The sequence below is a fragment of the Astatotilapia calliptera genome, chromosome 14 (assembly GCF_964374335.1).
Source record: "Astatotilapia calliptera chromosome 14, fAstCal68.1, whole genome shotgun sequence".
In the NCBI taxonomy this organism is placed as follows: Eukaryota; Metazoa; Chordata; class Actinopteri; order Cichliformes; family Cichlidae; genus Astatotilapia; species Astatotilapia calliptera.
Genome location: NC_137435.1, coordinates 33,983,463 through 33,999,840, shown reverse-complemented (window position 1 = coordinate 33,999,840; position 16,378 = coordinate 33,983,463). Strand labels below are relative to the sequence as shown.

The following is a 16,378-nucleotide window of genomic DNA, read 5'->3' as shown; positions in this document are numbered from 1 at the left end:
TTATTTATTTTGTGCTTTTGCAACCTTTTTTCTATATGTTGGTGTTTTCTTATGTGTCATGGGCCACACTACTACCAAGAAGTTGTCATAGTTTTGTATTTTGTAATTAGTTTTTGGTTGTTTCATTTTGACTTTTTGCTTTTAATTTAGGCTAGTTTCAGTGAGTTACCAGAGTATTTTGGGGTTGTTGTTTTTTTTGGTTTATTGTTTGAAAATGTTTAGTTTTAGTTTAGTTTTTATTAGTTTCAGTCTTAGCTTTAGTCTTTATTAATTAATAATGTACGGGAGGGCATGTGTCAGAGGCAAGATTTAGGAAAATGATTCCAGGTATTAGAATAAAAACACTGAACCTTTTGAAAATAGCAGATTCACAGTCTTATAGTAATCCAAAGTCTCAATAAACACCACCATAAAGGCCTCAGCAGGCGGCTTTTAATATTGACTTATTTTTTTGGCAAAGTAGCAAACACTAGAAATCAGGATATTTTGTCTATGCTTTCATTTTATTTTAATAATTTTTTTTTAATTCACAAAATTGTTTCAGTTAGTTTTCCTGTTTTGGTGAAAGTCAAATTTTTCTTATTATTTTAAATAACCAGCTAACTAACAAAAATGATTTTTTCACATCTAGTTTTAGTTTTTAGTTTAGCTTTTGTTAATCGTGCTTCCCAGCCTCAGTGGTAATCAGCAGCAAGCAGTCAGTGCTACCCTGCAAGAGAAATAGCAACATCATCATACACATGCATTAATCACAAAGGCACATTTTTTGTTTGTTACTTGCATTAATCTTACCAAGTTCGCTTCGTAGTGTGTGATGTATATATTCAGCTGACGCATAGCTAGATTGTCCTTTGTTTAGCTGTCGTGATATTTTCTCCCATTTTGCGCAGAAAGCTCGTGATGTTGATGTATTTCCCAGTTTCAGAACGTATGTGTGACGTATTATGCACTGTGCAAGAAAAAATGGATATGCGAGTGAACAAGCTGTGCATTGAGCATGTGTCACCTTGAGTCTGTGCAGTGATTTGTTGTGTATTTGTACTGCAATGTCACAAGTGGTTTACACTTGTTTACAGAATTGGCTACGAGGCCCCATTGAGACCGCTTCCCTATCACTTCCTCTTCACCTATTCTTAGTGTGTTCTCCTCACACATACTCCCCTTTCCTGCCTCATTCTCCTTGACTCACCGCGAGCAGAATAGTTAAACTCCCCCAATTGTTTAGCAGCGTGTGCGCCCCTGCGAGTGTCCCCTCACACAACAACATTAGCATACCACCCCACCTCCCACACCTATCTACCTATTATTTATTTTTTTTGTCATAACTGAATTGAAATGCGGCTCTTTTCATTGTAAACAATGTCAGGAAAGTATGCTAAACACACACACATGCAGACACACACATATCCAACATGAGACACTAACCCCCCCCAGAGAACCTGAGGAAATTGGACCAAGACAATGCCATGATTGTGTTTGTTTACCTCCCCTGGTCCCTGCTGTGCTGCCTGTGCTTAACCTCCTTACACAAAGCCTGTTCAGCTGATATGTGCATCTTTGTGTGTATTTGCATGCATGCATGGCTCTGCAAAGTGAATCTGCATAGTCCAGAGGACGTTTGAAGGGCTTTTGTGTTCATACCTGAGGGTCTGCAGGTGCACAGAAGTTTGCATGCCTCTGTTTGTGTATGTTTCACTTGTCTTGTTTGCCTTGAATTATAGCCCATTACCCACCTGCTGTGTGAATCTCAGGTCACAAAAGGTCCTTAGTCAGTTGGCACGATGCCCGGCTTTGGGTGGTGCCACCCTTGCCGACCTGGCATGGGCGCAAATGTGGAATCTGAGTGGCTCCCACCTAACGCAGCCAAGTCAAATAGTGTTTCACCAGACAAAGATGGATCTGTTTGCCTGCACCTCTTCCTCATCTTTCCATCCTGTTGCTGTAGCTCTTCTCCATTCGTTTCAAAGTCCTAACAATTTCTGCTCTCTACCCTCCTCTCTTGAAGTCTTTTTTTTTTTTTGAAGTGCCTCATTCTTTTCCTTACATTTACTTTCAGGACTCTCATTCTTTAAGCAATTGTATTGTATGTTGTGAAGTTGGCTGGGTGGAATACTTTAGATTTCTGCGATATGACCATTGTACTAATATTCCTTCTTAAGGTGAACTTAGAGGAATTAGGGAGGAAGTTGGGGCCTACGTGTCAATAAGAACGCCGAGACCTTGGTCTACAGGAAGTCCTCAGAACAATATTGCAATTTCTTTTTACAATATGGCACCACACTGTGCTCTTAGCAAAAACGGCTTCATAATGAAGCAGGAAACTGTTCGTTAGTCTCTTGTATTATTTGAGCAGCAACCCCTTGGGATGAAAAATGAAGACAACATGTCACCACTTGAGCTTGGCTTCAAAAGTACCTCTGTTCACAACTGGTTTAGTTTCTTCGTTCATATCCACTATACATCGGGTTAACTGATGGATACCTCATTCAGTTAAATGCTACGAAAACCCTTCCTGTCTGACATATGCACACAGTGAGCTGCTGTTGGTTGCTAGGCCTAACCTGTGTGGTACAGTGTGGTACACGACCATCCAAGTGGTTTGTGCTTCAATTCTAATAAACTTAATCGTATTTTATTAGTCTGTTATTTAGCACTGATTAGCAGACAAAAGCTAGCAGGAATTGGTAACTGAGCACTCCATGTGCTCCAAATTTCATCGCTTTTGGCTCCAAAAAAACCAAACTCACCAAGGCTTCACTGGTTTTGCGGAGTCCAAAACCAATAGGTGGCGTCACTGTGGCTGCGTCCATATTTCATATCCAGTCTGCGGTATAGTCTATATTTGGGTGAACAGTGCTGTCAAAGGTCTTTTACAGTGTCTGCAAAAATTCAGTACTGACTTGTGGAAACGCTGCAGGTTAGAACATTTCAGATCTGATGTTGAATTTGGATGAAAGGCCAAGGCATCAGCACGAGGGAACAGTTTGTTTTACGGGCGTAACCTCGGTTCTCGGAGCCTTCTTTTGTTATAATTCTCCTTTTTTACAACACGCTTTGCTCATCTGGTTCATTGGCCGGTGCTCCTATATGTCAGGTACAGACATTTTAATTAGGGCAGCGTCTTGGGTGGTTCTCGGGTGATGGATTGGTGTGGCTGAAAATACAGTTATAAATCATCTGGCCTTCGACAGACAAACTGCTGGCAACCCTCGCGCTTGCTGGCACCGGCCGCCGGTAGCGAAGCATCGGTGATTGTCAGCAAGGTTGGCTTGGGTCTTATTAACGTTGTTAGCCTCGATGGCTTTTGTTTGAAGCCTTCATTAACACCAGTGAGGATGTCGGCCCAGATGTCGCTCCCAGACTTTTTCACTTTTGCATCTTAAAGGATGCTACAGCTAATATAGGACCTTTTCCCCTGCCAGGTCAAGGTCAAGATGTGTGTCGAGTGTATGTCATCAATCATGGTGATCAGTTTCGGTGGCCGTGTGTCCCTCATCCATCACGCTGATGTGTTTCGCTGGCCGTGTGGCTCTGCGTCGCTGTCAGGGCTGGAGGTAATTAATAACCAGAGTGACAGAATTAATGAGTTAACCTGCTCCACTCTCCTGCTGTCCCAGTGACAGACGCTAACGGTCAGCAGCTAGTTAGCCCCGATAATATGCCACTGGCTCAGGTGTGTCGATATGGAGGCTATTTTGTTTTATACATTCATGTTCGTGTGGGGAATATACGTTCAGCTTGTGAGTGTATATTCCATAGCTAGGGGATAAAGAGAAACATTATTGGAATCGTAATCTTTTTTAGCAGGAGTCTCACCTGAGCAACTTGCCTTCCACAGAGAGGGTAAAAAAAGAGATTGAAAACACACAAAGGCAGGGGGATAAGGCAGAAAGGCAGTTTGAATAGAGATCGTTGGCTCCTCAAGGTGCAGGAGAAGGCGAGACTCTCCTTGCCCTCAGGTCCTGAAAGCCGATCGCTTGGTTTTTTGAAAGAGCGGCTTTGTGAGGATGCCTCCGACCGCTCCTCTGAAGAGCGCTCACTGTCTGTTATGACTAAAAAAGAGTGACCGAGTTTTCATCACCTATAGAAGATAAAGCACGGCTTTGAAAGCGGGGGGAAAGGCAGCAGTTTGAACTTAATTCTCCCTTTTTTTGATTACAAGAGAGGCAATTGTTCTGCCTGGGCAGGCCTGGTTATTGTGCGCCGTGCGCTGGGTGTTACATTCCCGGGGTTTTCGGATGCTTATTGTAGTGCAAGTTCGCTCTCATGCTTTCATTCCCTAGTGTATTGGTTACTTTGTTGTGTAGGCTGCAGAATAGCTTGCCTATCAGGCTTAGCATGCGGGTCACTCAAGGTGGGCTGCAGTAGGTGGGTGTGTGGGTAGATGTGGATTTATTTGGCGGCATCTATCGCTGTTCAAAGCCTGGTGTGTGGGTTGCTGCCACTCGGAGGAAAACTTAGCTGTGTTTTTTTGTAGTTGGCTCGCCTGTGGGTAGCTATCATTGTATCGTTAGCTTTTTCTGTGCTCCTATTTTTTACAGATGGACGCATCGATGGTCCCATTTCCCCCCCTCTCCATTAAACTAAATCAGCCAGCAGAGTCCCCGACTGCACAGACAAAACTACTCATTAACTCTTGCAACTCACTCCAGTCTCCTTTTCTCCAAACGGGCTTTAGCTCAGAGACAACAGGGATGGGGCAGGGGAAGGAGTGACAAAGAGGGAAAAAGACTAAAGCTAGAGAGGAGGATTGAATGAGTGAAAGAGCTGCTGGGGTAGAAAAGGGGAAGAATGTGATGTCCCCGGTCTATGAGGGATTCCATTTTTGCCTTTCTAGAATAGAACAGTAAGTCACCAGTCTCTTTGTCTGTCTTTGATCTCTCAGCTCAGGGATTTGGCACCTGACAAACCCCTCTCTGTCTCTGAAAGGAGGCTTGCTGAGAGAAAGCCTCTGAGAGCGGGAGACAGAAAGAGTAAAAAAAATTAAGGAAAAAAAGAGTTAGAGAGCATCGGGAGCGAAAAAAGAGACGTATAAAAAAGATGGTGTGGGGGGAAAAAATTGGGTTAGACTTTTGAGGGCTGCATGAGAGGATATGACGAGGGCGTCTCAGCTCAGATCCCATTAAAACTCAATACACATGTGTTCCTGTGCGCCTCTATTTGCGTCTGTATAGGTTTGCCACGGCTGGTCCGGACAGTGATAAATCCAGCAAGTCTTAAGGGAGATTCCTCTCTGAAGCCACGGTCTCTTGGACCACCCACTATTGTGGTCTCTTTCCTCTCACACACACACACGAAGGCTCCTAATAGGAAGCAAATTCCCCCAGCTTTACTTGGATATCAACCTCTCTTTTCTTCCAGTTATTCCCTTTGCAGGGCAGTCGCTGCTATAAACAAGCCCTGATATGTTGACATCACATTTTCAAACACAAGTTCTGAAATCCTGAGTTTCAAACCACAGATGAAGATGCCAGAGCCTGTCTATGGCAAAACGGGGGGATTTGGAGTTCTGCAAAGAATTCTGGGACAGCCTGTGAGGGTCAGCTTGGGACAGCTTAATAATTGACGGGCAAAAAAAAAAAAAAAACCTCATCAACCGTGCACAGTTTGAGGTAGGCTGCTCTTAGACTGTCTTTAGACTTTTAAGAGGCTCAGACCCAAAGGCTGTGAAGCATGGGACTCAATTAACTCTCCCACCAGCTTTTAGGATTCGGGGGTTGGGTGGGGGGCACCTTCTCAAACAGCTGCTTGACCCCGCTCTCAGCTCCGGACACTTTCCTGGTCAGCGCACATGTACAAACCCTGACTTTGTGTTTTGTCGACTGAAGCGGTCACAACCTCTCGAACAAAACCCACAAACCCTAGTGTCCTCCTGTTTCTAATGATGACACCGGGCGCTGAAAGATTCCTTTAGAGACAGGGAGATAAGACAAAGTACCCCCTTACTAATCTCCTCACTTTTTTTTTTTTTGCTACTGTGAAGAAAAAGAAATGGAGGCTTCACGCACCCCTGCGGGCTACAGTCAATGAGGCCCTTAGCTTAGTGCTAGCGAGCAAAGCGACAGGGATTTAGAGCTGATTGAGGGAATGGGACTGGGCAAAGAATGGCTCAGCAGGTAGCAGCTAGCTTTGGCTCTGTTAACGCCACGCTATGCTAATCCAGCAGCTAGGGAGGAGAGTCTGCAGGCTAAATAGCCTGACTTTATTGCGCCTCCAAGACAGGGATTTCCCAGTATTTTAGAGGGTTTGTGGATTTCCTCTGCTGTTTGTGTGTGCAAGTGTGTCAGCCGGGTGGCGGAATATGTGTTTTTGTTGGAAGACCCGGCTTCCCTCTTGGTGCGGTGAACGTGGACAGGCTCTGATTTGATTTCTGGTGTGGGTAACTCATGCAAAAGTTTGTTTATTCGACTATATGCAGGTTTTCTTGATGTATTTATGACTGTGGTGTTGAAATCCATATGCCTTTCAAAACGTACTTTGAGATCCGGGTTGTGCGTGAGCTTTTGAAGAAAAGGGGAGATTGCTTTACCCCTGCAGACTGTGAGTGTGTAATTATCTGACTTATATTGGGTATGAGTTTACCCATCTGTCTTCATTGGAGTTCTTTTTTTTAACACCATAACAATATAGACAGACACTCAAGTATTTCATTCTAACAAAACCCAAACCACAGCCCTCTGGCCTCCATACCATTTGTTGACCCACTGCCAAGCACACGGCTGCCTCACTGACTGACAGGTTATTCGGTCCAATCGGTGTTGCGACTGTCTGCGCCGCACCTTTCGGAGAATTGTTCTATTGTCCTCGTCTTTCTGGTTCAGCGCTCAGGGGCTGAAACGTAACCCTGCTAGGTTTCTCCGACCATTACAGAAATGGATAGAGGAAGGAGAAACTCCTTGAAAGACGAGCCCTCCAATCAAACTGTCACTCAAAGGAAAGGCGAGCAATGTCGCCAAAAGTAGGAAAAGTGTCACTTAGGTTACCATTTCAGGCTGTGAGGTGTGTGTGTGTGTGTGTGTTAGGCCCGGGCTCACAGCCTTGTGAGAGTGACAGAGCTCCCGGAGTGCCAAGTGTGGTGGCATTTGTTTGTTAAATTGTCTGAAATGCCATCGGCTCTGGTTTCATTGCAGCTCCACATCTTGCCAACAGAGCATAGCCTAAATTTGTGAGAGAGACAAGAGGTAGTTATTTGATCTTCTCCTTTTTTTTGGTCAGAGGAAATAGCACCCTTTCCTCCAGTTCTGTTGTTTCTGGTAATGGAACGCAGGCTGGCGAGAAAGGTGAAAAGAGAGAAAGCGCTGAAGTAGAAAAACGAAGACAAAGAGAGAGAGGAAAGGGCGGGGGGGGACTGGTGAAAGGAACAGGGGCCTCTCTGCAACATGTTGTTCTCTGTTGCTAATTGGGGGGAATTGGTCAAGCCCACACTGCTCTCTTCTTCTCTTCAGGGATAAAATACAGGTAAATTTCAAGTTCAGTGAGTAGGTAATAATCCTTATTACTGAAACTAGTGTTGAGGGACACGCTGGCGAGTCTACTGATTTAGCCTTTGGGAACAAGAGGCGATTTCTATGGGCTTTAAATGTATCCAAGTGATATCTAATAGTCCATTCGTCGTTTATGAATATATAGGTAAATCTGACATAATTTTTAAAAAGCTACACAGAGAGATGTTGCTGATGCTTTTAAGATTGCATTTCAGCAAATTCAATTCCTTTTTGGCACACACACTAAAAAAAAGATTCTTCATCCTCAATAAATGTGATGCAATAATTTTGAGTAAATTCCAACTAATATCTAAAATCAAATAATTAATCACTAAGGAAGATGTGCTTGGTGTAGACAAATCAAGGCCATTTCATTTGACTAGATTCCATTAGATGTTAGTTAAAATTTTACACTGTACTTATGTAACAAAATTACATGGAAAAGTGGCACGTAATTAAATTAGTTAAAGTCAGCATTTCATTATTCATCCAAAGCCTTTTCAAGTGTGATCAAAAACTACAAAGTAGCTACACAACCAGAAACCTTCCAGTTCTAAAAATCGTGACCACTGCCTTCAGATTCTCCACATTTGTTTCCAGTTTGCAGAGAGTACAAACCCCAGGCGACTGCATATATTAACTGTGGGTGTTTCTGCTGTGTTCACCCTCTTTGGTTTGGACTAAAATATCTCAGTAACTATTGGATGTCTTGCCATAGCATTTGCTGCAGTGTAATTGGTCCATTGCAGTCCATACAGTGGGTAAAGATTTTGTGGACTGTTGTAATAACTTTGGTGTTTCGCTGACTTTTAATCTTAATCTATATAATCAGATCTAAATTTTTGTTCCATACTTTGATTTGTGAGCAAAAACCCTTCAATGACATTCCAATGAATTTTAGCTGCAAATGCTGTGTCGAAGGACAGAAGCATACAGCTAAAACCACCACTAATTTATTAGTGGGCTGCTTGGGAACTACAGCCTCCCAGCTTCTTCCAGAACTTTCCCCTCTAGTACAAAAGCATTTGAGTCATAAACATGTATTTCATATTGTCCAGATTTGCAACCCTAACCCGACTTCCTCTCTGTGTTTTTGCTATCTTTCAGCTTGTAAGATTGGTTACTACCGTGCTCTGGCCACCGATGGCGCCTGTTCCAAGTGTCCTCTTCACAGTTACTCTGTCAGAGAAGGCTCCACCTCCTGTGCCTGCGACAAGGGATACTTCCGCTCCGAAACGGACCCGGCATCCATGCCCTGCACCCGTAAGTACACCCACATGTAGCATAACGATACACAGCACGCAGTTATGTTACCAGTAGGCCGTGACAGGCTGTGGTTTGCAGTGATTTTCTAAACAGCCAAAGATAGCTGTAACCAAACACTGTTTTGGAAAGGAACCCCGACACACACACTGAGATAGACCGCCTCCACCGAAACACGGGCATTGATTCTAAAACATGCATTGCCAGGCCCTCACACCCACACACACATGTACACGTACACGTATACACACACTGACAGATAATCATGCAAATTGTGCAAACATAAAAAAGGCGCATGTTGGTTTAATAGGCGTCTTTTGATCTCAGGTGGTACTTAGTCATCGGTCACAGTGACATAGAACTAATGAGGGTAAAAACCGCTGCATCCCAGATTCAGTCTTCCAGACGGTGAACAGGAATGAAACTGTTTGGGGGAGGTGATGAAAAAGGAAAACAAGGGCAAGACATATGTAAAATAAAGCAATGGGGACCAGGGAGATAAAGGGAAGAAAGCTAGAAGACAGCAATGAATCAAGCTAGAGGAAGGTGTTCAGTGGTAAATTCATCTGTGTGTGTCTTCACTTTCCTCCTTCCGGTTGTATGAGTGAACTGCTAGTGAATCTGGTCCTTCCAAGCCTACCCCACTAACTCACCACGTCTGTGATAACAAATATTGCCAACAATCCTGCTGCCTAATGATACCTCTTGCCTTTTTTTAGACCTCGTTCCCACTCTGAGTCACAGAACTGGGAGTTCATAGTGGCAGAAATGCACACAAACACGAAGAGAACAGGAAAAGCCACATAACACCCGAATCCCTGCACTCCCATCTTACGGGAAAATAATAAGATTGATACATTCGTTTGAGAGCCGTTTGTGTTATGAATGAGTAATTTTAGTGTCATGAAGTAATTTTAACAACGAAAACATCTGTTAAGGTGCTTAGCTCATAGTTGGCTCGCCTTTCTGTCAAGTTCCTGAGGAGTCATCACTCAGCAAATCAGCTCACTGAATCAGAGTGGATGAAGTACCCCCCCCAGCCCTAATTATTTCCCTCTAGCATAGTATCTATACAGGATCCAAAGCAATACACCACTGTGAGCAATTTGTAAAATTGGAAATGTTCGACTTTGCTACAAAGTACTAGAGAGTTTACACGTATTTTCCAACTGTCATTAAACATGAAAGTAGGAAAGTATTTACTCAGAGCAGCGAGTACAAAAGCTTTTATGCAGTGGCTGGATGTGTCACATAAAGTGGCAATAGAAAGGAGTGAAATGGGTATTTTATTTGAAGGACAGACAACAATGTAGAGCTTTAACAAAAAACTCCATTAAAGGGGACCTATTATGCATTTCCTCTTTTTCTGAAGTACACGTACTGTTATAATGGTGGATGCTCATTAAACATGACCGAGGTTTCAAATAATCGGCTCGCCGTGTAAACACATAAATCCCTTGAGCCAAACCTCAGGCTTCAGACTGCTCCAAAAGGGTCAGTTTCTACTCTGGGCTCTGTATGACGTCACATGAGCAGATATCCCTAATATGGCTGTCAGCACAGAAGCTCCGCCCACCTGCCATGCTAATTTTTGATTCTGAGAAGCAGCCAATCAGAAGAAAGACATCTTAATACACACATTAAGGATAGGTGTCCAAATTCTGACTTGTAGTACAAACATATGCAAGTGCACCAAAGCCCCCAGTATAAGAGAAATGACGGTTATTTTGAACTGTGAATGATAGAAGGCTGTTCTAGTAAAGTCTAAATATCTACTGGACATGTAAAATCTGTGCAAATATTTCATGTGGTAAAAATATTTTTCAGACTCATCTACTGTTAGTGACGTCATACCCCCCCCCCCCCCCCTTCTTTTTCTTGGGCAAAAACATCAGTACCAGCTCGCTGTCGCATGTCGACTTAATTTTTTTTCGTAGTGAGGATAAATTACTTGCAAAAAACATAACACCTACAGTGTGTATATACGTTACATGAGAAATTGGCATTAAAAAAAATCGGAATTTTGTTTCATTTTTTTTTGGCAATGAGCTTGATGCATAAAGGCCTGAGGCAAAATAAATAAATGTTTTAAATCTTGTGCTGTAGGCTGTTTGAGAGCTTGATATTCTAGCAGGAATTCTGCTTGGATGCTTTTCATGCTGCATAAGGACATGTAATGTTTTCAGCAAACAATCTCCACCTGGGCGTTCAGCTTCCTGTAATAGAAATTAAAGTTGAAAACAAGAAGAAGAAAAATAAGTGCAGTGCTGCTGATTATGAATCACTGAAAAAAACAAGATAGTTCAAAAACAAAGAATCTGTGCTGCAAAACATATTTTTGAAAAAAAACAAAAAACAGGATTCCCTGCTGTTTATTCTTTAATACACTTACACCTGATTTGAATTGTTTTTCAATTGCAGTGCAAATATTGATAAATCCCCAAGTATTCATAAATGAAAGTAACAGACTGCTAATCCACCCTCCTGCCTCACTGTTCAGCAACATCTCATATAAACTGGATTACTAGCCGTCTTTTAATGGACGAGCAGGGAGGTCATCCCCATTGTCTCGTTAGTCAGTACGGCATTTCACAACGGCGGCTGCAAGTAACAGCTGTCGAAGCTCATTACTCGACTGATTTTATAGGACCCTGCTTTGTCATTCCAGCTACATTCCTAACTTGGCGGTTAGGAACTGAACATTAGCCCGACTCTCTCAGCGACCTTTGCCCTGCCTCGTCAGCCGGTCAACATTTGATCTTTGAACTCTCACCCTGTCTGTCGACTGCTGTTTTCCTTCCCCGTACATTTCTTTTTTTGTTTTTTGCACATCTCATCCACATGTTAGAGCTCTGTAATTACAGCTGTCACTCTTACATCCCTACTCATCCACATTTTGTTTTCACTCTCTCCCTCTCTCTGTTTCTCTAAAAACCCACTCAGAGTCACGAACAGAGCAGATGAAGAAAAAAAGCCTCTTAAATTCATTTCCCAGTTTGCTTTGCTGAAGGTCAGGCTGGGAACGAGCCAGCATCTCTGGTAATTGGGGAGCATGTCTTTGTGTGTGTGTGCGCGTGTGTGCGCGTGTGTGCGCGTGTATGGGTTATTGAAAACACTTTTCCTCTCTCTTAGTTTGCAGTCTAGCAAAGTAACATTATGATTAAAACTGGATGTTGTAGTTTCATCATTTGCACGACTCCAGCTGTATTCTAGCTCTCAGTGCCCACACCTTTTTCATTGGGATGTTCTTTTGGCCAGCCATTAATGCACGCTGCATGTGAATGGAAACGTTGGTTACTAGTCAGATAGTCATCTTAGGAGATTTTATGTACTATAACAATTTTTTTTGAGAATTCTGGGGTTTCATTTTTCTTTCTTTTTTTTGTTCCATCAACCTTGAGCTCTAGTCTTTTTCATAGTTGGGATACAGGTTTTAGCTGTGGTTACTTTTGTTTTCATTTTTAGGAAAGATTTTTATGTTCTCAGCAGGGGTGCAACCAAGGTTTTGCCAGAGGGGGGGCACTGGCCACTACTATGGCCACCCTAATTGCCAGAATTTTCTGGCAATTATTTCATGCTTCAGGCTTTACAGCCGTAAACAAGAATAATTATTTAAGGACTTTATATTACATAATAATATATAGAGATATGTAGCACTCATGCCTTCATAAGTAAATGACAAAAGAGATCAAAGTGACCAAAAAATTGGTTATTTGGACCTCAGTTTCTGTACCACCCCAGTCTATGTAATAGTGTCTAATAGTCTCAGCCTGGCCACCTCTATAGAAATGATCTTGCTCTGCAGCTGGAGCACTGAGATCCATACACGCATACACTTCTTTTTTTTTTTTAATAAAGTAATCAGGTAGAAGATATCACCGAACACAATTTAGTGTACAATATTAAAACTAGGTAAAATACCCATGTGAGTGGGTATAAATACACCCACACACAAAGCAGTAATGAGGACCAGCGACAGACACCCGTGGGAGCTGCTTGCTCTGCTTGTGTTCAGGTTATAAGGAGGGGTTGTTCTCCATTTTGGGGTTTCTGTTGGCCCTTGATGTGTTTTTCAGATTTTTCCCCAGTTTTCTTAGCGGTGGTTTTGTGGAGGAAGGAGGTACGGAGTAAGGAATGAACGCAGACTGTGGAGGACTCAAGGGGGGCATTGAATGAATCCCAGCCGGATGGTAATAGCAGGGTCGTAGCTCTGGCCAATTTAGCCCGGCTCTTTAACTTGGTCCTGCGCTGCACTAGGCTAACAATTACTGATAGAAAGAGACAGACAGACAGAGATAGGGGTGGAGAGGGTGGGAGCTTGCTGTGGGGAAAGATGGAGAATGGGAGTGGAGTAAAAATGAGAAACACAGATTAAGGTGGGGAGGGGGGGGAGTATGGAAGTGAAAGAGCAGCAGGAAATAAAGAAGTAATGCTCTGAGCAAATTGCTAGGCCATAAACGAACAGAAAGGGAGGGAAAAGAAATCACCAACTTTCTTTAGGAGAAACTTTCCAAGTGTCCCCCTGGATACCTCCCATAAGGAGCGTGAATTTTGAGGCCATGTTGAGCTAACGTTGTATGAAGGTTGTGCGAGCATGAGCTCCCGTCTCCCCCTGCCATTCTTTCTCCCAGGATTAATTACCGGGTGTCAGTCACAGCCGACGGCTCTCCCACGCTCCCTTGTTCCCAATGGTGCCTTCTGGGAGAGCGACAGGTACAGGCAAATGTAGTTTGCGTGTGTGTGTGTGTGTGTGTTTGCAAGGAAGAATACTGATATGGTATTTAAGATTTAGATTTTATTTTTATTTGTTTATAAAAGCAAAGCTACATAGTGCAGTTGTTAGGTTTGTATTAGCAGAACAAAAAATTCTTTATGGGATGATTATACACATTCTCCTGTCAATGGACATCCTGCCCCCTAAAGACCTTTACACACCAAAAAATTGCTACTTTTCAAAAAATTGAAATTCCAAACTTTTTGGATGCAAGCTTGTTTTATAACGTACACACCAAGAACTGAATTTTTTCGAAACATTTGTCCTACGAAAATGCACTACGAAAAAAATTGAATTGACGTCAAGCAATGATGAGCTGGTACTGATGTTTCTACAAAAGAAAAGGAAAAAAACGATTCTCGCAAGCAGCAGCAGGGAGAATTTTATTGTTTGATCCAGGAGTTGAAACTGTATCCCGACTGCTTTTGTACACATATTGGGAAGTCAGTGGGACAGTTTGAGCTCTTGCTGGCAGAGTTGGGACCACATCTGAGGAGACCGAGTAATCATTTCAGAGAGTCGATTGAACCGGAACAGCGTCTAATTGTGTTTCTGAGGTAAACCGGATTATTTTAATATTTGGATATTCAATGCTGCGAGTGCGCTTGTTCCTAAATGCAGTGGTCTGATTGGTCAGATCTGTTTGTTTCATTCAAAAATCTGAAAAATCCAGCTTGGATAGAAAAAGATGAATGCCACAAATTTGTTTAAAAAAGCAAAGCAAATACAAATGAGTTTGGATAATAATATGATCTATATTTCTCAGTTTATACATTTTTACCAGGGAGCTGATTTTGGGGTTTGAATCATGTTTGATGGATTAGTTCTGTCTAACACCCTTTCATCAGCACAGTATATGTAATTGTTCAATACATACACAAGGGAAAATTTTTCCTTGTGAGTTGTTTTTTTTTAGCTGTCTCTTATATGAAAAGCTAAAGAAAACTCAGCTAACATAAGGATGTCTAGTTTTATAGATTTGAGGTAATGGAACTGCGTCTGTGTTTCCATAACATTTCAATTATTAATTTAACAGCGTAGCACTGCTGTGCAAATGATCAGCCACCTTTGTCCTGTTACGTTTATGACACCTGAAGTCCAGATAAGAGCCCAGTATCTCAGATAGTGTGTCAAGAATTGGTGTAAAGGTAGTAGGTGTGAGTTAAACCTAGCTCACTGACAAAGCCGCTATTGTGATAACGCTTTGAGTGGGCACCTTAAATTAGAAATCCCATCTGTAACTTGTTCCCATTGTCTGGGCAGCAGATGTGGGGAATAAGGTGAAAGAGCAAATGAGGAAAAGTGGGCGAGGAGATGAAAAGGCAGGGGCAAAGGATGGTGGATGAGTCCTTTATCATGATTTTTAATGGGAATGTATTAATAGATTTTCATGGAGGGCTACACTTGGTAAGGGGAGGCTGAGCGGTGGTGCTATTAGCGCAGTCCATTCTGCATCCTTTCATCTCAACGCTCATGTACTGGGCAGTTAAACCGATACCTCTCCTTACCAGCCACGCTCATTATTTGCTCTCCCTCCTTGTATCCAACCCTCCAGACCTGCTCCTTACATACTAATCAGGTTTTTTTTCTTTTGCTTTCTGGGTGAACAGACGGTGTTTGTCTTCTCCATCTCCTTCCTCTCAGCCTCTGCCTCCCCTCAGCATTTGCGAATTTACCGCTATCTGCCAGAATAACGCTGGAGTCGTGTCCATACACGCACAGCCAAGCGCCTTCCTAGCGCACAGTTACTCGTCTCCATTAATACGCTGACACTCAGAGCGCGCTTCTTCCTCCTCGGGCAACCGTGCGTGCACAGCCCCACACGCGGTCCTCCCTCTGCTGCTCTTGGTGTCTCTGTGAAATCATTCATTGCCATTCTCCTTCTCCAAAAATAACACTGATAATTAATTTCCGTTGTGAAATGATTCGTCTGCGGACTGACTAGCTTTCATATTTCACCCTGCATCGATCCCCCCAGCCAGCTCGCGTGCGCTTCATTAGTCAGAGGGAGAGAGAGAGTGGAGAGCAGTGAGACAGGGAAAACAGAGACATGGGGAGAGAGAAAGTGAAAGTCAATTACCGCCGCTTATGTTTGAAAACAACGCAAAAAAACACACTAATTACAACGGAGCTGACATGTAAATTGGGATTGATGTGCCAGGAAGTTTGTCACATAGCTGCAGAGCTGCTTCCATATAAAACTACAGCATGTGGCTTTTTATATCAAAGCAGGGACTAAATAACAGGCTCCAAAGCAAACTTTGTTTAAAGTTATTCACTGACTGCCATAAAGTCCCACTGTTAGCAGTGGGCTCAGGCATCCCACCACTTTCCAGCTGATTCGACAGGAATCTGAAAGAAAGTCTGTTGGCCTATTGGATTTCTGTTAGCATTCTGAATTAACTGAGGTGAAACTGGATCCTCCCATTCTGTAATGGACAGGACATTAAAAGGTAACTCAAGAAGCCTCAGCTCCCAATAAACGGAGAACCCAGTCAATTACAAATTCACAACTTATGCATAGAGAGGATTAATTGCCACAGGTATTCATGAGGGTTATGACAACTGTCCAGATCAGCAGTTAATTTCAGACCTTGATGTTTTTTTGCGGTTTGGTGAATATGATGACAGCCTGTTCCTTTAACGTGTTATTTTTACTGAAGTAAAACCTTGCAAGTTAAGGTTCACCTATTGTGCATTGTGTGTATCTTAAATCTGTAGGCTTAGTCTGCCTTATTAACTCAAGTTAATTCATCATGTTTTACCAGTTGACATAATTATTACATAACATAATTAAGTTGTTCCAAGAATTCTTTTTTTGTGTGTCGTGAACATTAGTAGATGGATACTGAACACA

At 42.7% G+C, this 16,378-nt stretch overlaps 1 protein-coding gene across 2 annotated transcripts in view; it reads left to right on the top strand.

Annotated features, from left to right (window-relative positions):
- Window positions 1–16,378, top strand: part of epha4l (eph receptor A4, like) — a 58,471-nt gene that overhangs the window by 18,628 nt on the left and 23,465 nt on the right. For both annotated transcript variants that reach the window (XM_026191502.2, XM_026191501.2), the window contains exon 4: window positions 8,592–8,747. In XM_026191502.2, the coding sequence (XP_026047287.1) occupies window positions 8,592–8,747 (156 nt within the window). The remainder of the gene's footprint in view (window positions 1–8,591; window positions 8,748–16,378) is intronic.